Source organism: Portunus trituberculatus, chromosome 38 (genome assembly GCF_017591435.1).
Source record: "Portunus trituberculatus isolate SZX2019 chromosome 38, ASM1759143v1, whole genome shotgun sequence".
NCBI classification, from domain to species: Eukaryota; Metazoa; Arthropoda; class Malacostraca; order Decapoda; family Portunidae; genus Portunus; species Portunus trituberculatus.
This window is the reverse complement of record NC_059292.1, coordinates 3,525,390-3,551,454: the sequence shown is the minus strand read 5'-3', so window position 1 is coordinate 3,551,454 and position 26,065 is coordinate 3,525,390. Positions and strand designations below refer to the sequence as shown.

Genomic DNA, 26,065 nt, shown 5'->3' with positions numbered 1-26,065 from the left:
TCCTGACGAAGAGGTCTACCACTACTACTTGGCCCAGCTGATGCACCGGGGCAACCCTGACACACGCGAAGGCCAGGTGAACCAACTCTTGCATGAATGTTGATGTCTCGATGAATAACTTTAACTTATCTCTCATCTAACGTGCTATGATCTTGTTGCGACAAATGCATAACTCATAATCTGTACTTTATCAATTAAAGTTTTTATTTTTTCTAACAAGTAGTCAATAATGTAGAAAAGACCATGAGTTTGATTTGTTATGACGAGGATGTAACCAGACATGGAAAGAAAAGAAACGTTTGAACACTTGGCTACAGGAGGCAAAATTTTTCGACAGCATCCAACTGTTTGTGCATTTAGCTCCTCGTGTGTTTTAGGGAGAGCCATTACCAGTCTTTCCTGCAGTCTTTAAGAGGAAGTCTTCTTAGGTTCTTTCAGAGGGTTTTAAGAGAAACAGATGGGTTCAAAGGCTTTTTTTTGGTGGCGAGACAAGATTCCAAGATGCAGGAGACGTTTCAGCCTAACCTCCATTTATCAAGTGTTAATTGATCCAAGATGATCGGTAACTCTTTTGGAGTTGAGAATTTTACTTTGGAGTTAAGGATTTTAATTTCATTCATGCATTTATTTTCCTTAATTTTATACGTAAACTGAATTTAATGCGCTATATACTAAACTGTTACTTGTCACTTAAGCTTAACAAGATCATCGAAATAATTTTCTTGTAAGACTGTCTTAATAGCAATTTTATACTCTGTCTTGTATATATATTGATTCAAGCAGTTGCAGATCCCCTCATTATTTTTTTCTTCCTCCTTCAGTTACCTCCCGAACCTGTGGATGGAAGTGCCTTGTTCTGCGGTGCCTCTATCATCAGCGACCGGTTCCTCATCACAGCTGCACACTGTATATATGAAGCGCCCAACCCGTAAGTATTCCTCACCGGCAACCCACTGCGCCCAGATCAATGCCCTCCACTAACACTAACAGTTCAACATCCAATGCGAAGTGGCGTCTCGCGGCGATGTCTCTTCTCGTCAGAAAGGGCTTCAAATAATTTCTCTTGCAAGTATCCAGAAACGCAAGTCGTTTCTTTGCTAGCAGGCTAGCAGTAAGATTAGCAATTTTGGTATATATTTTGCTTAACAAAATAATTGACATTAGTATTGTCATATTTCAGATACTTTTGTTCTATAGACAGAATGAATTCAGTATACTTGTGTAGTGTAAAAGTGTAAAATGTATTATTGACAGATTGTCTCGAAGTGAACATTTACACAGCTTATTCATTTTGAAGTATGATACTATCTGTGATAACGAATCTTTATCGCAGAGATACAATAACGGAGTTTGCACCTCTGTCCAGATGGCAACCTCTCAGTGACCGGCGCCGCGTAGGGTGTACCGACCCACACTATGAGACCCGGTAGTGAATAAATTATTCCATTCACGTCTAGCTCACATCATATTCTCTAAAGATGGAATGCAAAGTGCAAAGCTGGTCAGCGACCAGAGATGCCACATTGCTCTGCCTCGACATCACACTCAGGCGGCGGAGGACCTTCATCAGCAAAGGCAGGAAATGTTAGAAAGGGAACAACTGAACATAAGCATGGCAAAAAGAGTGAAAAGTGTATGGTAGGGAAAAATACTCAAACATCGGCTGCCCCATCATAAGCCAACATTATGAAGTGTCATAAAACAGCAAGGCTGAGGAACCAATCTCACATTATAACACAGTTGCTACATATAAATAAGGGGAAGGAAGACACCATGAACTATTCCGTCAACGCTCCTTTGGCTCATCCGCCACATGATTATTGTAGATCTGCACTGCACAAAACTATTCCTTGTGAGAAAAGATATTAAGAGCAGACTAAAAGAAAATCTTATTCAGAAAAAAAACAAAAAAAACATGTACGCTACCTCAAACTGATGTACTGCTCCTCTACGGCAAACACACAGTAAATACACTTACCAAAGGAGCGGTGCACGGAGTTAGCGGCATGGTGGTCTGGTGAGGTAATACAGTTTAAACCAGCCTGGCGAGGGAAAATATAAACACATAAAAAACTGAGAGAAGAATCACAGAATGGACAAGGAAACTTACTCATTCCTAAGGTGTTTTGATGCTCTTCTTGATGTGGTTGGTATTGAAGTCGATGCTCCAATGCTCCAGTGGTTAATAAGATAGAAGAAACAAAGGATCATAATCCAGGTCAATTTTTTTCAACAGTGAGGAAAGCAGAGACACTGATTCCATTCCTTTCCAACAGGGTGAACACAGTGCGGGTGGGGGACATCAACCTGAGGTCAGACAGCGAGAGTAACTCCAAGCCCGTGGATCACGAGATTGCCCTCATCATCACCCACCCAGGCTACGAGTGAGCTCTCTTATACTCTCTCTCACACACACACACACACACACACACACAATAGTAGTTGTAGTAGTAGTAGTAGTAGTAGTAGTAATAGTAGTAGCGTAGTAATAGTAGTAATAGTAGTAGTAGTAGTAGTAATAGTAGCGTAGTAGTAGCAGTAGTAGTAGTAGTAGTAGTAGTAGTAGTAGCATGCGTCAGTCCGTGTGAAACATATTTCCACCTATCGTTACCACCCATAAATGTGTCTAATCTTTTTTTTTAAGTTTCCTAATGGCTTAGCACTGGCAACAACGAAGTCCTTTCTATTCATCTACCAATCTATTTGAGAACCAATTCCTCTCTACCTAACTTTTTTTCAAGCTTGAACCCATTATTTCTTGTTCTATCATGAGTACTGATCTCGAGAATGTTGATTTATGTCATATCCCCTATACCACTTAATTAAGAGTATCTATCAGGCCCCGTCTTAACTTACCCCTATCTATGGACTGTACACTTAAAAGCTTTGGTCTCCTTTTGTAAGAGAAATCCCTCATCCATTAAAGACAATCACAGTGACAACGATAACAAGGATAATCTTTATTCTGTTACCGCCGCAGTCCAGACAAGAGCATACGTCACAACGACTTGGCGCTGCTCATGACCAAGGAGAAGATACAGTTTAATGATATTGTCTTCCCGTACTGCATCTCTGACCAGCCTCCAGCCCCAGGAACTCAAGTCACCATCTCTGGCTTTGGACTCTTTAATGCCAGTAAGGCGTGTGTGTGTGTGTGTGTGTGTGTGTGTGTGTTTGTTTCACTGTTTGATCTGCTGCAGTCTCTGACGAGACAGCCAGACGTTATCCTACGGAGCGAGCTCAGAGCTCATTATTTCCGATCTTGGGATAGACCTGAGACCAGGCACACACCACACACCGGGACAACAAGGTCACAACTCTCGATTTACATCCCGTACCTACTCACTGCTAGGTGAACAGGGGCTACACGTGAAAGGAGACACACCCAAATATCTCCACCCGGCCCGGGAATCGAACCCCGGTCCTCTGGCTTGTGAAGCAAGCGCTCTAACCACTGAGCTACCGGGCCGTGTAGATTTTTTCTGTGTGTGTGTGTGTGTGTGTGTGTGTGTGTGTGTGTGTGTGTGTGTGTGTTTCAAGCATTTCTGTGTTGAGCGTTCATGCCACGACCACAGAAAGTTGTGGACGGTAGAATTGTCCACAATAACGCTTTCCTTCCTTCTCCACAGCGACCAAGCCTGACCACTTACTCGAGGCAAACTTCACGGTGATGGATACTGCCGAGTGTGAGAACATCTTCAAGAAGCATGATCAAGAGGCTTTCCTCAGAGTCAGGTACCCAAACCTACTGCAGAGAACTGACATCATCTGCGCCATAGACGAAGTGTCTAGCGCCTGTCAGGTATGTATGTCAGTGTCAGGCTGCCTGGTGATGCCCAAGGATGAAAGAAGAGCCTTTTTCCTACTTTTTAAGAGACAAATGTCGTATATGATTTTTTTCTTTTTAGTCTTTCAGAATTAAAAAAAAAATGGTTAGCAAATCTTTTATTAATCACCAAAACACCATTTCTTTTTTTACCGTCATTTTCAATCGCACAGGGAGACTCTGGAGGGCCGATGTTCCTGGTAAAAAACAGAAAGCGCTACTTGGAAGGCGTCGTGTCAGGAGGAGCCAGCTGCCGCGCGAACTTCAAGTCGGTGCTGCCTGGCCTGTACATCAGTTTGGCCAGGCACGTGCACTTCATCAGCGATTATGTGCTCGGCCAGCCGATTGATAATGTGACGCTTAATGTGCCGTGTGTGTGTGTGTGTGTGTGTGTGTGTGTGTGTGTGTGTGTAAGGGTTAGGTATGTATTTACTTCTGAACAGAACACATTCCCCTTTCCCAGTATCCTTCTCAGTACGAAGCAAATGACAGCCTCGTGTGTCTGATATTCTGAGATGCAACAGCTTGACTCACTTCTACTTTTTTGTCCAAGGAAGGTGCATGAGAGGTGTTATTGTGAGGAACACGCTCAATGGTTTTTGTTACATCGTTTTCTGTTATTGTAATAAAATAAATGCGATTGTTATGGAGAATAATTCCTGTCTGTCACTTACCCCACCTCCGGTCCTGAGTCAAGCAGAAACAAAAGGAAAAAATAAAGGAATATCACGTATTTTTGTCCAACTCCAAGCGAACTAAACAAAGAACATAACAGTCGTAGCGTAGAAATAAGAAACATTAAACCAAACTATTAAAAACAAAAGCGTAACTAGCCATGTCACTTACTGATTTGAAGCACAACACTCAAAATTCTCAGCGTTAGACTCAGAAATTTCCTAGACGAAATAACCGAAGTACATCTGATTGAGTAGAAGCAAGGATGGAGACCACACAATATACGAGTTCTTTGTAAGGTGGATGGTACCAAATGACCACCCTAGAACACTCTCAAAACACTGGGGAGATAACATACTAGGAGATAACACACCAGGAAAGTAACACAGGAAGATAACACGGGAAGATTACACGGGGGAGATAGCACACAGGGAGATAACACACAGGGAGATAACACGTGGAGATTACACGGGGGAGATAACACAATAGGAGATAACACTGGGAGATAATCATACTGTGAGAGATGAACACACGGGGAGATAACACACTAGGAGATAACACACTGGGAGATAATCATACTGGGGAGATAACATAATGGGGAGATAACACACTGGGAGATAATCATATTGGGGAGATGAGCACACTGCGAGATAACACACTGAGGGATAACACACTGGGAGAGATGAACACACGAGTAGACGAACACACTAGTAGGTAACAATGGGAGATAACACGGGGAGATGAACACACGGGGAGATGAACTATGTAAACACGAAGAATGAAGAGAAAGGACAATGAAAACTACTGAACCTTAACAAAAAGAAGAATAAGACAAATATACATAACATACATATACTACAAGATATACATATACTAAAAAAAACTAAATAAAAATAACAAAGATATTTAAGAAACTCTGAATAAAGTGATGCTCAGTAGCTGAACACAAGACTACGAGATGGTTTTAGAAAATTGAGGGAATAGAAAGCATTGAAGGAAATATGTACAATCCTAAATAACAAAACAAAAAACAGTGAATTAAATCAGAAAAATACACACTCACACACACACACACACACACACACACACACACACACACACACACACACACATACACACGCACGCACGCACGCACGCTCCTCAACAAGTCCCAGGTGCATAGCTCATATCTTCAAACTCCTCTGTGCTTCACCTTCACTATCTAAAAAAGTTTTATTTAAATTCACGCGTTTTTTAAGGTGTTTTTACGGTTCTAGAGGCAGAATGACAAGATTTCTACTTTATTAACTGAAGAAACACTCTTGAAAACCACGCTACTAATCTCTGTGGCCTTGCAAAATAGTCGTGGTGAGAGAATAAAAGCGTTTCTGAATACGAACCTACGTCTCACCACAGCCAAGGGTGTCTTCTATCATGAGTCTGGCCTCTCCCCTCGGCATCAGCTATAGCAGGAGCCTGACTCACACATCCTGTCTGGTTCGTGCTACTTGTACCCTGAGTAGCCTTGGACGCCGCCACTGCCCAGGAGACTCCATCGCTCCGTCGAAAAAAAGAAAACATCCTTTGGTAATTTGATTTTATGTGACTTTCATCTCTCTCTCTCTCTCTCTCTCTCTCTCTCTCTCTCTCTCTCGGAAAGTAACCCTCAGCCTTAATGCAATTCCTTCATAGCTTCACCACACTCTCTGTTCCACCTTCAAGTAATCAAGTCAAGCAGGCTGGTTTTCTGTGAGATAAGTTCCCTTCCTTCACAATCTGTCCCTTGTTTTCCCACAAACACTTTCTATTTCATGAATTGCCAAACAATAGTGCAAGTACAGTTCAAGAGTTCACGGTCCTTTGTATGTTTGTTACACACGCACACAATCATACAAAAATAAAAAAAAATAAATAAATAAATAAATGAATAAACAAGTTAAATAAATGATTAAATAAATGAAAATAAAAATAAAAATAATGAAAAAAATGAACATATAATCATATGAAAAAAATCTGTGCAATTAGCAATGTTCAGCATCTAGCCAGTGGTGCACTTAAGAACAAATAAGAATGAAAAAAGATTATTTATACAAGAGACGGTTAACACAAAGAGGATTCTTAAGCAGTATGGTACATCCCTTTCCAAACCTGCTACTCGCCAAGGACGGAGGCCACCGCCACACCCCGGCTGACCGTGACACCTGCAAGGCACTCCCAAGGATGCAACCCGGCCACATCACCAAGAAAGCAATGTTTAAACCTTCAACACCTGCTCCGTTTCGACTCGTACACTGCAGTACGGTAAGGAAGTACGGCCTGCGCACGCCAGCCAGCAGCCTCGTTCTTGAGTGGTGTATCTATGACGTCATGAGGCACTCTGGCCCTATGTATTCCCTATGAGGAGTAATTCACAAGAGTACCACGATGACGTCACAGATACATGAGACGAGATTCATTTTCTTCTGTTTCTTATATATATCTGTCAGGGTCTGGCACCTTCACTAGTATTTATGTTTTGCCTCGTCAGTTTTTGCTCCCTTGGTTAAAGTCAATCTTACATGGATAAGAATACTGTTGCGAAAGATGGTGGAGGTTTTAACTGTGTTTTTTATGCTTCTGACGACAGTTGAACACCAATATTACATCACTTTGGGAAGCATCCATGGCATTAAAAGATAGTGTTGATAAGAGAACGAATTAGATTATTCAGAATGATTGGGCCAAAATGTAAGTAGTTTCCTCTGGATTTATAACAATTTGATGAGGATACAAACGAAGATAGTAGTACAAGTAAGGCAAACAATGAAATATCAGCAATTCACAGCGTTGTCACAACAAGAGACAGTCACACAGTGGTAAGTATGCATGTCTTGGTGGTAAGCTTGGTCAACGAAATTTATTGTGTCTAGATGGTAAGGGAATAATACAAAGACTACCAAAGTGCATTGTTACAACACACACACACACACACACACGACGGCCATCGTTTGTTTACACCAGCACTGTGTTGAAGCTGCTCTTATTTTTCAAGATTTACAAGGATTCCACAGCTTCTGCAAGACAACGACCTTTACTGCAAGTTACATAAGCTCACCGTTGACTAGCCAGGGTAGTGAAAGTGCTGCAGTGAATCTGATTTAGCCTTATTAGCCAGGTTAAAGGAAGCACTTGGGTCTAAGGCCCCTCCTGGCCGATCTGCTCTTTCCCGCGCATGCGCTAAAGGGTTTTGTGACGTCACTGCTGCTGGACCCTTACCATGGATTCACCGACTCTGAAGATGCTACTTGAATCGCAGGAGCGAGCATACAAGTTAGCACTGGATGCCGTCGTGAAACAAATGCAAGACCAAATAAATAAGCTCGACAACAAAGTATCAGACCTTACTACAAGCCTGGAATATTCCCAGCGCGAAGTTGATGAGCTGAAATCTCTTGTCAATGAACACAAGATAGAGAGGAAGGAAGATAAAATACAAATTGATAAACTAATCCAACAACTTGATTCATCTACCCTTAAAATTAAAGACCTGGAAGATAAAATAGTTTATCAAGAAGACTATAGCAGGTGGAAGAACCTACGGATCAGTGGACTGGAAGAACAAAGAAATGAAACATGGGAGCAAACCTCAGCCGCCGTAACATCTCTCCTAGAATCAAAGCTTCAGCTGCCTGGTGTTGTATGTTATCAAAACTGATATTACTGATCACTTTCCTGTTGTTTCCCTATTTAAATGTAATAATATTCCATCTCCTCCTGTTTATATAACAAAAAGAACTTTTACTGATGAAGCTTTGGGTAAATTTAGTACTGCACTTTCTTTGGTCTGATGTTGTTAATTCTACCTGTCCTGACATATCCTATAATTTATTTTTTGCCAAATTCAAAACAACCTATGACAACTGTTTCCCCGAGAAGAAAATTAAGATAAGTAACAAAAGTAGTCGCAGTCCCCATATTACTCCAGCATTAAAGAAGAGTATCAAAGAAAAGCATCGTCTTGAAAAACTAGCATATAATTGGCCATTAACCTTTCGAGAGCAATACAGAACTTATAGAAATAGACTAACATCACTCTTAAAGGAAGCTAAGAAAAGTACTACCAAGACCAATTAGTAGCTAATCAAGGCAACCCTAAGTCCCACTGGCAATCAATAAACAACATACTTGGTAGATCGGCAGATGGTACAAATAGAGTAATAGAACTCAAACCAGTTTGCTCTAACATTCCAGATAAATTTAATGAACACTTTCTACAAGCAGGAGGGCAAATAACAGAAACTACTGGTAGTGAATTTTAGATAATTTACAATGTTCTCCAAATTTTTCGATGTTTTTATATCCAGCCACAAATTTAGAAATTGAAAAATGTATTAAGGCATTTAAAACATCCTCCTGTGGATATGATGAAATTTCCCCACTTGTTATGAAACGGACAGTAAGTGACATAATCATTCCATTGACCCACATAGTGAATCAAACATTAAGAACAGGAGTCTTCCTGAGGCACTGAAAAAAGCCAAAGTTATACCTTTGCTCAAATCAGGTAATAGATCAGATATGAAAAATTACAGACCAATCTCTATACTTCCCGCCTTCAGTAAAGTCTTTGAAAAAGTTATTAATGCACGCCTTATTAAATATCTTGAAGATAATAATCTACTCACAGACTATCAACATGGGTTTAGGGCACGCCGTTCCACAGAAACTGCTATTTTTCAGTTCACCTCTAATGTGTATCACTTCCTAGAGGAAAAGCAATATTTAATAGGAGTATTTTTGGACTTATCCAAAGCTTTCGATACTTTGAATCACAAAATTCTGCTAAACAAACTGAACCACTATGGCGTTAGAGGTATCCCTCTAAAACTAATTGAAAATTACTTGAGCAATAGGTTACAATCTGTATATTGCAATTTCACACATTCTTCCTTCAGGGCAATTAACAAGGGTGTACCGCAAGGTTCTATATTAGGACCAACTCTTTTCCTCATTTATATAAATGATATTGTCAATGTTAGTTCTAAATTCAAATACACTATATATGCTGATGATACAAATTTACTGTTAAACAACTCAAATATTAACAATCTTCACACAGATTTGGCTACAGAATTAAGAAAAATTTATCATTGGACTAAAATAAATAGTTTGAGCTTAAATATTGCAAAACAAATTACATACTGTTCCAAAATCGCTCTGTACATCATGAGTTTCCCCCTGTTACTATTGCAGGAAACATATTGAACAGAGTAGAATTCACAAAATTTTTGGGTGTCTATATAGATGAAAATATTAATTGGAATAAACAGATTTCTTTTGTTACAAATAAATTATCAAGGATGTGTGGTATTTTGTTTAGAGTTCGTAATAGTCTCACAATTGAATCACTCACTAGTATTTATTACACCCTCTGTTACCCCCACCTCACCTATTGCGTAGCAATCTGGGCGTGTACTTGGCAGTCTTTCATTAAGAAAATAACTATTGCTCAAAATAAAATATTTAGATGTGTTTTTCATTTGAATAGGTTTGAATCAACACGCAACATATATAATGAACACAATTTTCTTACTTTTTCAAATATTCATAAACATTTCCTATTGTTAAGTATTTATAAGTACTTTACACAATATTCCGGAGCTCAACCTTTCAAATTGGTACAGACATCATACAATATTCGGGGTAATAATGTCAATCTCATGTGCCCGCAATTCAGAACGACTCTTTTTAAACATAGTGTATTATGCTCCGGTCCACAAATATGGAATTCATTACCTTTTCAAATAAAAACACTTCTTTATAATGATAACTTGTCCACTTTTAAAAAATCTTTGAAGACATACTTATATAACTGCCAAAATACATGATATTCTAAATTTAACATTTAAATGCAAAACAAACATTTCTATCTAAGATTTTCCCTTCCTCTTTGCCTTTACCATGTATAACAAACAGATTTTTATAGATGTATCTTCTAATGTGATATTGTATGCGCTGTTAATTTCCTTTCGTGATCGTTTTTGAATTTGCAGTATGTTTGTTGTGATTTGCTAAGCTTTGTTCTTGTCATTATTAGATATGGATGTTATTATTACTATTCTAGTTACCTAAATGATTCTTTAGGCAATTTACCTAAAATATTGCAATTTGGTGTTGGTGTAAACAATAATCATAGTTATGTACATAAATGTGACTGTCGGGAAGCTTCGGCTTGACAGTCTCTGCCATTTTTCTTTTCGTTTGTAAACATGTCTTTCTCAAATGTATTTATGCTAATGGGCAATAAACCTTTACTTACTTACTTACTTACACACACACATGCGTCACCCTTCAGGCCCTCAGGGATTCTCGGTGCCGTAGATGGCGTCGTCAATGAAGTCCACATAGTCCGCAATCGCCGTGAAGATCCCAGGCAGCACGCCATCGCCGCAGAAACTCCCCGTGAAGCTGATGAGGCCCTCCAGGTACCGACTGCCGTCCTCTCTCTGCCGGAAGAGTGGGCCGCCCTCGTCACCCTGAGAAGGAGGAGGAGGAAGAGGAGGAGTGGTAGTGAGTGTTGGAAAAAAGATTAAGGAAGCATCTCTCTCTCTCTCTCTCTCTCTCTCTCTCTCTCTCTCTCTCTCTCTCTCTCTCTCTCTCTCTCTCTCTCTCTCTCTCTCTCTCTCTCTCTCTCTCTCTCTCTCTCTCTCTCTCTCTCTCTCTCTCTCTCTCTCTCTCTCTCTCTCTCTCTCTCTCTCTCTCTCTCTCTCTCTCTCTCTCTCTCTCTCTCTCTCTCTATATATATATATATATATATATATATATATATATATATATATATATATATATATATATATATATATATATATATATATATATATATTATTTCCATAGGTCATAGTGATTAATCGAAATTTCTTCTGCTGATAATGTAGAAATCTTATAAATCAGTCACTAGAACTATAATAACACCCTTGAAAACCTTTGTAACTCCTTAATAGTAGAGCCTTTCAAAAGCAAGAAAGTGCGAGGCAGAGGCGATATGGCCCTTCACGCACACTCAGTCACCCACCCTGCACACGCCGCTTTTCTTGTCCCCGGCACACAAGAGGCCTGATCTTTCCTGCAGTAGTGATGGATATGCCTTCTTCAGCCGCTCTCCCTCCTTATCCAAGTATTTCTGCTCGCACTCGGCCAACGGCAGCACCCCGAGCGTTGCCTCCATCAAGTGAGTGGACTTGTGTGCTGGCCAGGGGGAGGGCGACGGCGGTCAGTGAAAGGAACGAAACACAGGCAGGGTAAGGGAGTTGGATCAAGTAAGGACAGAAGACAAGTAGAAGAAACAAAGGAAAGAAAGGTCTGCCAATGCGAAGACAAGAAGAAAAAATGAAGACACACTTGCGGGTCTACTATCTTACCAGTCAGCACTCATCTGATACTTTGAAGACTTCCGATGAATGAAAATATAAACGAAAGTAGGTTGGCAAAGCAAAAAAAAAGCATAACATAATTCTTAGCATTATATGAATACAAAGCCAATCAGCTGAGGCCACGCAGAACACACCTGTGTATTAGCCAATCTGTAACTTAACCAGAACTGTGAAGAGACAAGCACAGTGCCAATAAGGACGGACGTGCCACATGCATATTTGTCCACGCAGCCAGACGGACTTACCTGCTGTGTGTGTGTGTGTGTGTGTGTGTGTGTGTGTGTGTGTGTGTGTGTGTGTGTGTGTGTGTGTGTGTGTGTGTGAACTTACTCTCATTAATGAAGCCAAACCCGGCCACAATGACCTCGGTGCCTACGGGGGGCGGGGAGGAAGACACACAGTAAGGGAACACAGCATCATTAAACTCGATCTTGCGGTCCGTCTTGAGCAGTGCGATGTCGTTGTACAGCACGCCCTCACTGTCTTGGCGAGAGAGAGAGAGAGAGAGAGAGAGAGAGAGAGAGAGAGAGAGAGAGAGAGAGTATAAGGGGTGAGGAGTGAGTAGCAAGGCAGTCCATGCATAAATAGTCCTTACATACGTCTATTTATAATCTCTATTACAGAATGGTCTCGTCTTTTCTTACACCTATCAATTATCAACAATCTGTCCTGCCGTGAGTGTCTTTGTGAAATTCCCAATGTAGTTGTGTTATACTAATAAGTTTGCCTTCTCACTGCATGGAAAAACATCACTGCGCTTTTTTATATAAGATGAACACTGGCTTGGGAATACAAAAAAAAAAAAAAAAGTCCACTAAGACACGAGCCCTTACGGGAAAGGCATAAGCATAATGAAAAATTAGAGAATAAGTGTTTCGAACCTCCCTCCTGGAAAAAAAAAAATAATAAACTCAAATAACAGAAAGAGAGGAAATACAAAGGTAGGCTGGGTGTTCCATTCACTGACAGCACCACTAGTTCTTGGCGGTATCCTAATAAACCTAAACCTAAATAAACCTAAAAAAACAATACAGGCACCCCCTTTTCACCACCTACTGACTCCCTCTTACAGCAAACCTCTTCCTTAATTATTCTCACATTTCACTAACTCACGGCGCCGCACTAGTGAACCTGCATCTGTCTTTCACATTAAACCTTTTCCTTCCCAGATCACTCTACGGTTTGTTGTGCTCATGACAGACACACTTCTGAACTGCCACCAAACAGCCTCGCCTCCCGGAATTCAGCGTCAACTTACGTGAATTCAGGAGGCAGGATGACGTCGATAACTCCGTAGTCAGATGGGTTGGAGTTAGTTTCGTTATCCCGTGCGAGATCAATGTCACCCAGACGCACCATAGTTATGCTGCAGGGAGGAAAGAGAAACACGGTGAAAATTAGCAATGGCAAGGAAAGGAACAAGACTAGTTAAGTTACAAAAATGAGGAAAAGCTGAGCACGTAACTCATCTGATAAAAGGAAAAAGGAAAAACAATATTAGACAAAATGAACCACAGTGAATAAGGAAAAACGAAACAGAACCGAAGTGAGGCAGAAAACTATAGAAACAAACACAAGAAATAGTGAATAAACACACCAGGAAAAGATCAACAAAAAGAAGAAAGCATACACCGTAAAATAGTTGTAGCAAAAAGAGAAGGGAAGACAGAAACAAGCCAGAGACAAGAGACAAGATGGATGAGAAGGAGGAGAGGAGAGGAAGAGGTGTGAGTGCATGAGGCGGAGCAGCAGTCGCTATTCGTGGCTTACTTTCTGTTGATGACACAGTAGGCGGAGGTGACGATGAAGCGGTCACTGATCACAGACGCCCCGCAGCTGTTGTGTTCGATGGGCTGTGTCCCGTCTGAAGCGCAGCGGAGGGAACATGACAGGGAACATGACAAGAGGGATCGCGTACACACACACACACACACACACACACACACACACACACATGAAATAATATTAAATGGGGTAAAAGTAAAAAGTTAAACAAGTAAATGAATAGATAATTAATAGAATAAAATAAAGAATAAATAAATTAATGAAAAAAATGAATGTATAAACAGAATACAATAGATAAAACGAACATTTCTCTCTCTCTCTCTCTCTCTCTCTCTCTCTCTCTCTCTCTCTCTCTCTCTCTCTGTTCATCTATCTATCTATCTATTTGTCTCTCTATCTATCTATTTATTTATCTATCTATCTATCCATCTATCTATCTATGTATCAGCCTGTCTTTCTATCTATGGACTAACTATCAATCAATCTATCTCTTTATCTATCTATCTATCTATAAATTTACATGCCTACCTATCAATCTATCTTCCTCTCTATCTCACTTACTTGTTTTGGATGGTTCGAATGCAAAGCCACTGTTCTGAAAGACAAAAGAGGAAAGAAATAAAAATCTAGAATATAATTAGATACTGTTTTTTTTCCGTATTTTATTTTCTTTATTTATTTTTTTGAGGTGAAAATAAATCATGCTATCCTGTCTCTATGAGTAAACGTTTCCTGCTCTTCCTCATCACACATCACCTTGGCTGCTGCTGGTGCGCACTCCTGTATGTTGCCGTTCATTCGTGCAAGATTTTTCTTACTAATATTACTACTACTTCTACTACTACTACTGCTGATAGTAATAATGGTAGTGATTATTAGTATTATGATAAAGAAATGTTATTATTTATATTATTATTATCATTATTATTATTATTATTATTATTATTATTATTATCATTATTATTATATTTGTTTTCATTGTTAAAAGAATGATGATAATGACAATGACAGTAATAGAAGAGCTTTAAAATGTTACAATTATGATAGAAATATTTCTCTCTCTCTCTCTCTCTCTCTCTCTCTCTCTCTCTCTCTCTCTCTCTGTGTGTGTGTGTGTGTATATCATTGGAAGAAACCTATTTATAGACTCCCTCTCTTTACATTCCTTCGTACTACCACTCCTCATACAATCTCCTCTATCTCTCTCTCTCTCTCTCTCTCTCTCTCTCTCTCTCTCTCTCTCTCTCTCTCTCTCTCTCTCTCTCTCTCTCTCTCTCTCTCTCTCTCCTCAACCATATCTTTCATATTTCTTCCAGAGAGAGAGAGAGAGAGAGAGAGAGAGAGAGAGAGAGAGAGAGAGAGAGAGAGAGAAACATGCCTTACAGTAACCTTGACAAAGCCCATCCTATACACCGTCACGAATTTTTGCTAATGGGCGCTCTCTCCCTCCCTCCCTCCCACCTCTCCTTCACTTCCCACATCATCCTCTAACCCGCCCCTTACATTCGCACCTTCCCGTTATCCCCGCTGGCTGAAAGGAGGAGGAAGAGGACGGGAGCGAAATATACTGAACGTTTTGAGAGGGAGAGCAAAAGTGATATGAACAAACTTTCAAATCATAGGTAATTTCACTCAGAAATCGGATATAAGAGAGAGAGAGAGAGAGAGAGAGAGAGAGAGAGAGAGAGAGAGAGAGAGGGAGAGTATCTGAATGTAGTCTCAAATTTCGACAGTATAATGCTAAGTGGAAATGAGAGAAAAAGTATATAATAAATGATGTTTTGTCACTTCTGTCCTGAAAAACGCTGTCATACATACATACATACACACACACACACACACACACACACACACACACACACACACACACACACACACACACACACACACACACACACACACACACACACACACACACACACACCGTAATGTATACTAATATAGATGGGATACTGTCAAGTAGATTGGAATTGCAAGACTATATGATGGTGGAGAAGCCTGATATAGTGTGTTTGACTGAGACAAAATTACATGAAAAAACAAAGGTAAATTTGGATAATAAATATAATATATGGAGAAAGGATAGAGAGGGTAAAGGTGGAGGAGGAGTTATGATTATGACGAAGAAGGAGATAAATGTGGATAAGGTTTGGTATGGGAAGAACAATGCAGAAGTGATAAGCATAAGGTTAAAAAGTGATGGAAAAGAATTAATAATCATGGTGACCTATGTACCTCCTAAAACAAATTCTTGGACATTAAGGAATACGACAATATGATCAAGGATACTTTACAGAGTTTGGAAAGTGTATTATCTGGAAAAGAAAGGTGATACTAGTAGGAGATTTTAATTGTAAAGAAGTGGATTGGGAAAATCTAGTAAGTGGTGTTGGAGAGGAAGCATGATGGAAAATGATGGAAAATATGATGGAAGAGAGGGTGAAGGAAAATACTAGATATAGAGGAGATGATGAACCGGCTAGACTGGATTTGGTGTTAACACGAGAAGTGTACCTATGTGGGGATATACAATATAAATGTCCATTGGGGAAGAGTGATCATGTGGTTATGGAAATGCAGATGGCAAGAACACAACGAAGGAGAGACGAGACATACAGGAGTGGTAGATTGAATTATAGAAAGATGGACACAGAAAATTTGAAAAATTATTTCAGAACATTAGATTGGGAGATGTTACAAATCAGAGAAGTGCAAAAAAATATGAGATTTTTATGAAATATTATAAAGGAGTTATGAAATTTGTACCAAAGTATAAACCGAGAGAGGAAGGAAGAAAGGATTGGTTTAATGCAACTTGTGTTAAGGCTAAAGAAAGAGAGATGTGGCTTGGAAAAGATGGAAAAGAGCAGGAATATACTAAATAAGGAGAATTATAGAGTGGCGAGAAATGAGTATGTGAGGGTAAGGAGGGAGGAAGAAAGAAAATTTGAAAAAGATATTGTAGACAAGAGTAAGGAACATCCAAAATTGTTTTACAGGTTCATAAATGGTAAACTTAAAAGAGAGAGTCCATTGAAAGATTAAAAGGAGAGCAAGGGATAGTAGATGACCCTAAGAATATAGCGGAATTGCTAAATAATAGGTTTCAACAAGTATTTACTAAAGAAACAATGTTTGTAAAGCCTCAGAATGTACAAGGAAATGTGCACATGGATGACATTAAGATACCTAAAAAGGAGTTATATAAAATGTTGGAGGAACTTAAAGATGATAAAGCGATGGGACCAGATGAAGTTTCAGGAAAATTATTGAAGGAATGTAGAGAAGAATTGATTGATCCATTATATGATATTATAAGGTGCTCATTAGAAACCGGGGAAGTACCAGTAGAGTGGAAAAGAGCTGAAGTGGTGCCCATTTATAAGGGAGGCAGTAAGGAAGAGCCTCTTAACTATAGACCTGTGTCTCTAACAAGTGTGGTCGGTAAGATTTGTGAGAGGGTGATAAAGAAATATTGGATACGGTTCCTGGAGGATCATAAGTTATTATCGGATCATCAATTTGGCTTTAGGAAAGGGAGGTCATGTGTAACAAATCTACTGAGCTTTTATTCAAGAGTGGTTGACAAAATACAAGAGAGAGAGGATGGATGGACTGTGTATATTTGGATTTAAAAAAGCTTTTGACAAGGTACCTCACATGAGACTGCTATGGAAATTAGAGATTTATGGAGGACTGAAGGAAAAGTGTTAAAGTGGATGGAAAACTACTTGAGATGGAGGGAGATGAGAACGGTAATAAGGGATGCAAAGTCGGACTGGTTGGTGGTGGAGAGTGGAGTCCCACAAGGTTCAGTGCTGGCACCAATACTTTTCCTTGTCTATATTAATGATATGCCAGAGGATGTAAACAGTTATATTAATTTGTTTGCGGATGATGCGAAGTTGTGTAGGTGTGTGAAGAGTGAAGATTGTGAAATTTTACAGGCAGATCTGGATAGGATTTGGGAGTGGAGCAAGAGGTGGGAGATGGAATTTAATCTGAGCAAAAGTCATGTGATGGAGATGGGGAAGAGTGGAAGACGGCCAAGAGGGTCATATAAGATGGGTGAAGGAGTAGTGTTGAAAAAGGTGGAAAAGGAAAAGGATTTGGGAGTGATAATACAAGACCATGGGCAGTTTGAGGCTCATATTGACAAGATGTTTGGAGAAACATAATTTGATTAGAAATATTGGATTAGCCTTCCATTATATGGATAAAGATATGATGAAGAAATTAATTAGTACGGTAATTAGACCAAGATTGGAATATGCTGGAGTGGTTTGGTCCCCTTATAAAAAGAAGCATATAAGGAAGTTGGAGAGATTGCAGAGAATGGCAACAAAAATGGTTCCGGAATTGGCAGAAATGACCTATGAGGAGAGATTAAAAGAAATGAATTTGCTTACCTTGGAACAAAGAAGAGAAAGAGGAGATTTAATACAGGTTTATAAACTGTTGAACGGTTTGGATGAAGTGGATAATGAGCAAATGATGTTGAGAGAGGAAAATTTAAATAGAACTACGAGATCGCATAGTAAAAAGATAGCCAAGGGAATATGCTTGAAGGATGTGAAGAAATATAGTTTCCCACAGAGATGTGTGGAGGTGTGGAATGGTTTGAGTGAGGAGGTGGTGTCAGCGAGGAGTGTGCATAGTTTTAAAGGAAAGTTGGATGTGTGTAGATATGGAGACGGGGCCACACGAGTATGATACCCAGGCCCTGTAAAATTACAACTAGGTGAATACAACTAGGTGAATACACACACACACACACACACACACACACACACACACACACACACACACACACACACACACACACACGGCCCAGTAGCTCAGTGGTTAGAGCGCTGGCTTCACAAGCCAGAGGACCGGGTTCGATTCCCGGCCGGGTGGAGATATTTGGGTGTGTCTCCTTTCACGTGTAGCCCCTGTTCACCTAGCAGTGAATCGAGGAGTTGTGACCTTGTTGTCCCGGTGTGTGGTGTGTGCCTGGTCTCAGGCCTATCCGAAGATCGGAAATAATGAGCTCTGAGCTCGTTCCGTAGGGTAACGTCTGGCTGTCTCGTCAGAGACTGCAGCCGATCAAACAGTGAAACACACACACACACACACACACACACAGTAAACGAGAGGAAGTGAAAATATGAGCAACAAAGTGTGGCAGAAAGCAAAGGTGAAAGAAATGAAAGTAGTGGAATTGGAAATGTACTTAAGGATAAAGATGATGGAAAATAAGGAGAAGGAAGAGGAGGAGGAGGAGGAGGAGGATATGGAGGAGTGCCCACCTCTTGCTGCAGATCCTGAGTGGCGCCTTGGCTCCTTGACCTGGTGAGGACTGGAGAGGGGAGACCGCCACACTCTGAGCAGAAGGGAAGGAGAGTGAAAGCAGACAGTCAGTAAAGGGTTTGAATTGTCAACGATAAGATGTCGAGGGCCGGTATTCAGAAACCCTTTGATCTCTTACCATGACTATTTGCAAAAGCCACAGAAATGGTTAGTTGTGACATTAAAAAGTGTTTCTTCTGTTCAAAGTGTAGAAAACCAATCTATCTGCAACTAGAACTATAAAAGTATTTTTTGAAACAAGTGTCATTTTAACTAGAGCTTTTTTAATGTCGTGGAGGTGCGATACAGAAGTTTTTGAATATATAGTCCTCTCACATGTTTAGAGAGCTAGCGGTCTGTGTGTATGTCTGTGTGTGTGTGTGTGTGTGTGTGTGTGTGTGTGTGTGTGTGTGTGTGTGTGTGTGTGTGTGTGTGTGTGTGTGTGTGTGTGTGTGTGTGTGTGTGCGTATATCACCGACAAAGTCCACTCTGTCAATATTTGAGAAACATAATTAAGAAGGGATGATTAGTAGGGTGCCATAGAGATTAGTGTTGGTCTGTATGAAATTATGTGCCTGAAGAGTAGGTAGCCATTCAAATCTGACTGCTGAAGTAAGCGATGACACACACACACACACAAATACACACACAAATACACATACCGAAGTCAGGATTAACGATAGACCGTCTTGGCTTAGTGGTGATTTCTGGGGGGAGCGTCGAAGTAAGCACCACTTCGCCGCGGTCTTCATAAGGTTGGGAGCCGGCTTTGGAGTCTTCAGCGGTGACGCACAGGCTGCAAGAGTGCCGACACACTCTGCTCATGTACACCGAATTTGAAGAACAGTAACCCACCACAGCCAGCGCAGGACACCGCGGGTCGCCGTCAATGCAAACTTCGTCAGGAAAAATGACTGGAAAGGAGAGCAACGAGTTAGAGTACGAGAGTGACAGGCAGAGGACTAGAAAACTGAGATAGTAGCAGTAAACATGACTACTGTACTGTGTGTGTGTGTGTGTGTGTGTGTGTGTGTGTGTGTGTGTGTGTGTGTGTGTGTGTGTGTGTGTGTGTGTGTGTGTGTGTGTGTGTGTGTGTGTGTGTGTGTGTGTGTGTGTGTGTGTGTGTGTGTGTGTGGTGCGTGTGTGTGTGTGTGTGTGTCACTAGGTACTGACGGGAGGAACATAAGCCATTCCTCAAAACAAAGTAGGCAGCAGCACATGATTCATCCTGACCCTACATGACCTAGGGCAACTGTATCCTTGTCCGCCACAGTGCACCAGACTAAACAGAGCGCCACTCTTTTGGCCTCACTCACTATCTGTGGATGTAGCGGGCGTGAGGGCGATGACCACCAAGACACCCATCACTTGCACCACCTCGCGAGGACCCATGTTGACCAGAGCCGGACTGCCGGATGCCTTGAACCAGGAAAAAGAAGTGGACCTGAAAAAGATAAAGGAACTCATTGTCACAGAGCAATAAAGAGGAGCAGTATGATGCAGACGAAATGGAGTAGCAATGTTGTCTGTGGCTCATGTGTCTGTCTCCAGTCTGAATGAGAGAAGATGAAGTGTTTGTAGTGTTAATCCCTTGAGCACCATGACGCGTTTCCATATTCATTCTACTTACTATATTGTGATTTTATATAGCTTCAGAATGTGTACTGGAGGGGTTAACAACTGTCTATTGATTCTCATAAATTTCATTCAACTGGCTTTTTTCTGCTTCCCTCTTCATCTAGCATCATGTCCTGGTCAGACCTTACCATCAACACACTGCACTATCAATGTAATCTTCACTGCAACTACAGCCACTACCACCACAGCTTATGCAGATCGGAAAAAAAATAACTAAACATTCCTATTTTACTCTCCTACCACAACTGCATCTTAACTGGTAGACACACACACACACACATACACACCACTACTGCTGCTGTCCTTCTCTTCACAATGGGATCCAAAGAGCGACTGATTCCTCAGCTGTCGCATCCCATGGCCGTGTGTGTGTGTGTGTGTGTGTGTGTGTGTGTGTGTGTGTGTGTGTGTGTGTGTGTGTGTGTGTGTGTGTGTGTGTGGAGACTCGAGCAAGCACGTGATCGGAGTAGAAAAAAGACTGGTGAGAGAGAGAGAGAGAGAGAGAGAGAGAGAGAGAGAGAGAGAGAGAGAGAGAGAGAGAGAGAGAGAGAGAGAGAGAGAGAGAGAAAAGGAAGGAAGGAAGGAAGGAAGGAAGGAAGGAAGGAAGGCACAGATAAAGCAGATCTAGCGAAGATAAACACAAGAAGTGCAATCTGTCAGCATCCACAAGATCCCTCCCACAGGTGACGAGAAACAAGGAAAGGTACACACACACACCTCTTCTTATGTCCTTCAAGACCTTGAGAGCACACATCCTCTTCCTTTCGATCACCTCAGTCCTGTTTTCCTCCTTATTGTGTTTTCTCTTGATTCATGTTCTCTTTCTACTGCCTATTCCTCCTCCTCTTTGTCCTTTATTTCCTTCTCCTCTTACTCCATCCTCCTTTTCCTCCTCCTCTTCCTCTTCTTCCTTCTATATTATTTTTGCTTCTGATTTATTCTTCTTCTTGTTCGTCTCTTCGTATTATCTTCTCCTTCTTCTTCTTCCTCTCATGTTGTTGTTGTTGTTGTTGTTTTGGTGGTGGTGGTGGTGGTGTTGTTGCTGTTTATACCTCTACGTACGTTTCTCTTCCTAAATCATTCTTTCCATCATTTTTCGCACACAAGTCTAAATGTTCCGGTCATGGCATAAGACTGGTGAGTTGCTGCTGCTGGTGTTGTTACTGCTGCTGTTGGTGCTGGTACTGCTGCTTCTCTTATACCAGTTTTGCCCGGTTTCACCCCATCAGGGCATTTCGTCCGTCGCCCCTCAACGCCTGTATTTCCGGACCCATATCACTCCCACTGCCGAGTCTTTCCTTCTGGCAACCTTCCCTCCTGCACATTCCCTGCTGATACCGGCAGTTTTCTTCTGCTTACCATTAACACGCTGCATACATCAATTCCTTCACCTCTGGGATTTCCTCTGCTTTCCCATTCAGATCACTCACCGCACTTAGTCTTACTCTCCTCCCAAAGTTTATCCGAATATTTTCTTGATGCCTGATACTGCTCCGTCGTCAGTGCTCCCATCCACTGTTGCATGAGAGTATGAAAAGAGTAAGGGAAGCTACAAGAGGCCATCAGGCCTATACGTGGCAGTTCCTGTACAGTCAAACATCTCTCTATCATGTGTCATTAATATTCATAAACTTATATAATCCTCATCCTATTAACACCATGCTAACAATCTGAGGTGTCTGTATCAGTTACCAGTGAGTTCCACCATTAATGCAGCAAAATTCAAAGGCACCACAACGCTCTACAGTACATGCTCTCTGCAGAAATCCCTCCTGGTGCCAGCCGCTGTGCAGCACAGGGCAAGACAGGGCAGCGCTGTCCTTGGAGGTTAACTCTCTTGGATTTGATAGGCATTTCTAACAACTTCAGTTTGTTTACCATCTCCAGATTTTCCATTCCCTGATTGTTTCCAAATTAAACAGTGCTAAGCAAAATCTTGATTCTTCGTGTTAGACTCATTTAACTGTAAACAGCTTGCCACGTGCACGTCTTTGCATCAGTTACAGAAGAGGATCAGTGAAGAAACAAAATGTTCAAATAGATAAATTAAATTTGCAAATTGAAATTAATAAATAAATTGATAAAATAAACACGAATACTATTGTGCAACAAGGTGCAGGAAAGTCCCCTGAGAACACAAGTAGACGTAGCAAGGATATTCTGCAGCATTGGTAGACATAGGCCTTCCCATGCCTTGCTAACTTAGAGAGGAATCGGGCTATAAGAAACAAACTAAACCTTTTACAAGTAACAAACAATCAATATGCAGAACAGGAGTACGAGTATGTGGAAACCCAAAGTGACTACTGCTGGTGCGATGGGGAGACGAGCTTTGATTAGGTCGCGAGGTAGGAAAGAACTGGCGGGGGGACGAGAGAAGGAAGCGGATGAGGACAGAGAGAGATAAGTGTGATCATGAGAGGAGTACAAAATTGTAAGGAGACGTTGAAAAAGATGATGCAAGATGATGGAAGAAAATAGTAAGTGGACTGAAACAAAGGAAAGCAGGAACGAGAAAAGTGAAGCTATACGTGACATATTTCTGATCTCATGAGTTCCTGATATTGAGATGATTAAAATGAATGGTTATATTTCTTAACTCCCCAGATACGTATGCCTTCCCCCACTCCTGTCTCTATTTCTCTTACACAAACACACATAAACACACACATAAACACACACACACACACACACACACACACACACACACACACACAAACGCACATGCACACGAGGCAAATGGGCAAGCCTTTTATGTGTAGCCCCTGTTCATCTAGCAGTAAATAGGTAAGGGATGTAACTCGAGGGGTTGTGGCCTCGCTGTCCCGGTGTGTGGAGTGTTTTGTGATCTCAGTCCTTCCCGAAGATCGGTCTATGAGCTCTGAGCTCGCTCCGTAATGGGGTAGGCTGGCTGGGTGACCAGTAAGCGACCATGGAGAACCACACACACACACACACACACACACACACACACACACACACATCACCAAAACTCTCATTGTAGGCATAGCAGGAAAAACCCCATTGGAGTTTTGCCAGCGCAACACAACCTGATGTGAGAATTAAGCATGGATTCAGCCGGGAAAAGGAGAAGAGGGCGCTGTGGGGGCTGCGGTAGCAAGTAGAGGCTGGTATCGAGGTGTTAGTAGTCAGAAGGGTTGCCATGCAGCACGCCATGCATACTGCACGATCTGTTCAGAGAAAGGAGTGAAGCGTGAAGGTCAAATGAGGGTTGGAAGTAGTGGATGAATACAGAAGTCCATCTATTTATTTATCTATCAGTATTCATTTATCTGTGTATCTATTTGTTTATCTGTCCAATAAACCATACAATATATAGTTCAGTCCGACGGTCACCCAGTCAGACATCCAGCCATCCAAAGACCAGCACTCTAGTCAACCAAGCACCAGTCATCCAGTTAACCAGCCATAGAATCATCCATTAGACCAAAGAACTAACCACCAATCCGTGCAGCCATCCAGACATCCAAACGAATAGAACACTGGTCAATCCGGAAGACCGATTAACCAGTCAGCCAGCCAGCCACTCAACCAGGGAATCACCCATTAAGAAGTGCACACACCCGGCCAGTCCTACATCCAGTGTGCCGGCGAGCAAGACAAAAGAACCATCAACCATTCTTCACCAACTATCAAGGCTAACACTGAGAAAGCAAATATGCGTCAACCTTCTCCTTCAGCAATAAACACTACTGAAGGAATTCTTACTGTGTGTGTGTGTGTGTGTGTGTGTGTGTGTGTGTGTGTGTGTGTGTGTATGTGTGTGTGTGTGTGTGTGTGTGTGTGTGAGGTCTTGCAAGTACTTTGGGTTTATTATGATGATATTTTTGGGTGGCGCCAACGGGAAACCCAAATGGAAATCCTGCTGACGACGCAGTTGGGGAAGGATAAAAGTCAATCAGCAATGCGTCTTTCTGAGTAGTTAAAATTCACATGGTGTGTTCGTGTGTGTGTGTGTGTGTGTGTGTGTGTGTGTGTGTGTGTGTGTGTGTGTGTGTGTGTGTTTCATTTGCATATTATATTTATCCGTATCTATATCTGTCTCTTCCATCTCTCTCTCTCTCTCTCTCTCTCTCTCTCTCATGTCGTGGGGAACAGTCATAGGAATATCACACACTACACAGTCCATAATCTCTTTGATGCTTATATCTATGCATAAGGGCAGTGTACTGTATATGTAGTTCATGATCTATAAAGCATAACATATAGACATAAATTGGTGAGAGTCAGGAAAATCATCAATCTGTCTCTCACACAAGCGTTCCGGCACCTAATCATGCGAGGAAGAGCACGCCTGATGGATGCTTAGCCAACACTTCAATCCGTGATTCTCAGCATCTGCTAAATCAGTTGTGTTGGCTACCGCTGCACATATTCGTCCCGGCATGCTCAGCTTATATCAGCAGTAGTATCAGGCTAAACACATACGATTTCTACATTCCACTTCCGCACAATAACAGATATTGATAGGTATAACAGGACGTACCGTGTGTATGTGTTTGCGCGATTTTGTGGGTGTAGTATCAAGAATACTCTCAAATTCAAGAGTCTATGACGAATTGATGTTTTCTCCCACTTATGAGTTAAAAAGAAAACGTGAAGTAACGGGAAACTCACTTAAAGAGGAAAGACATTCTTCGAGACATGACGCACAGATAGAACCTTAACCCCTTCAGTACCATGACGTGTTTTCATATTCATTCTGCTTACTATTCGGTGATTTCATACAGCTTCAGAAACTAATGTGGGGATTAGAGTAGTGAAGACTCCAGCCATTAATCTTCTGAGCTCAGTAGACCCTCGCTAATGTCAATGAAATGGTCTAATCATACACAAATCTCAAAGCAAAAATGTGTCCCATTACTGAAAGGGTTAACGTTAACAAAAACTTTTGGGTATAATCTTGAAGACAGAAATCACAGACACTCACTGAAAGACGAGTGGAAGCATCAAGTGTGTGCTGGTCACAATGCACTGCAAATCAACACTGCTGCCGCTGAGAATGGTGGAGAGGGCAGGTAATACTGCTCCACTCTGCTCCACAATGCATTGTTCCATCCATGGCAAAGGGCCGTGTGGCGTATCACTCAAAGCAATGGCCTCACTGTTCTTCAGCAAACTGTCCGCCACGCTTAGCTGTCTCCCAACGGTAATCTCATCAACGATTTTCACACACACACACACACACACACACACACACACACACACACACATACACTCACACACTAATCTTAAGCCTCCCCGCCATCCCCTCTCACATGTATATTTTCAGTATGTATGTACTACAATTCGAATAAACCATATATTAGTATTATTATTATTATTATTATTATCATTATTATTATTACACACACACACACACACACACACACACACACACACACACACACACACACACGTA

The 26,065-nt window shown here is 41.2% G+C and overlaps 3 protein-coding genes across 8 annotated transcripts in view; 2 read left to right on the top strand and 1 right to left on the bottom strand.

Annotated features, from left to right (window-relative positions):
- LOC123514754 (vitamin K-dependent protein C-like) overlaps positions 1–3,178 on the top strand; it is an 18,735-nt gene extending 15,557 nt beyond the window's left edge. Inside the window, exon 9 of the transcript XR_006677696.1 lies at positions 3,141–3,178. The gene's annotated coding sequence lies outside the window, so the exon portion shown is untranslated. The remainder of the gene's footprint in view (positions 1–3,140) is intronic.
- Positions 1–4,482, top strand: part of LOC123514753 (serine protease 55-like) — an 8,352-nt gene extending 3,870 nt beyond the window's left edge. For all 3 annotated transcript variants that reach the window (XM_045272858.1, XM_045272860.1, XM_045272859.1), the window contains exons 3-8: positions 1–76; positions 822–928; positions 2,277–2,384; positions 2,981–3,135; positions 3,630–3,802; positions 4,000–4,482. The exon at positions 1–76 is cut by the window's left edge and continues 70 nt beyond it. In XM_045272858.1, coding sequence (XP_045128793.1) covers positions 1–76; positions 822–928; positions 2,277–2,384; positions 2,981–3,135; positions 3,630–3,802; positions 4,000–4,332 — 952 coding nt within the window. In that variant the 3' untranslated portion in view covers positions 4,333–4,482. The remainder of the gene's footprint in view (positions 77–821; positions 929–2,276; positions 2,385–2,980; positions 3,136–3,629; positions 3,803–3,999) is intronic.
- Positions 4,483–9,520: 5,038 nt separating this feature from the next.
- Positions 9,521–25,737, bottom strand: LOC123514749 (phenoloxidase-activating factor 3-like). Of its 4 annotated transcripts, none has more exons than XM_045272852.1 (10): positions 25,595–25,737; positions 20,322–20,449; positions 19,668–19,919; positions 18,966–19,039; positions 14,236–14,269; positions 13,660–13,753; positions 13,148–13,255; positions 12,220–12,368; positions 11,532–11,704; positions 9,521–10,995 (listed from the first exon to the last, which is right to left on the bottom strand). In XM_045272852.1, exons 1-10 carry the CDS (start codon positions 25,720–25,722, stop codon positions 10,819–10,821), a joined length of 1,317 nt encoding a protein of 438 aa, XP_045128787.1. In that variant the 5' UTR covers positions 25,723–25,737; the 3' UTR covers positions 9,521–10,818. The 4 variants fall into 4 exon arrangements, with proteins under 4 accessions (XP_045128787.1, XP_045128790.1, XP_045128788.1 ...); XM_045272855.1 differs by lacking the exon at positions 25,595–25,737 and adding an exon at positions 20,931–21,083; XM_045272853.1 differs by lacking the exon at positions 25,595–25,737 and adding an exon at positions 20,927–21,012.
- Positions 25,738–26,065: the final 328 nt, after the last annotated feature.

What these genes read in the sequence shown, in the direction of transcription:
- LOC123514749 (XM_045272852.1), bottom strand. Translation starts at nt 25,722, where the DNA reads ATGGAACAATGCATTGTGGAGCAGAGTGGAGCAGTATTACCTGCCCTC. An exon ending in ATCCTGCCTCCTGAATTCAC is followed by an intron (nt 12,369 to 13,147) that starts GTAAGTTGACGC and finishes TCGCCAAGACAG; the next exon opens with TGAGGGCGTGCTGTACAACG. An exon ending in AGAAAAGCGGCGTGTGCAGG is followed by an intron (nt 10,996 to 11,531) that starts GTGGGTGACTGA and finishes CCTCCTTCTCAG; the next exon opens with GGTGACGAGGGCGGCCCACT.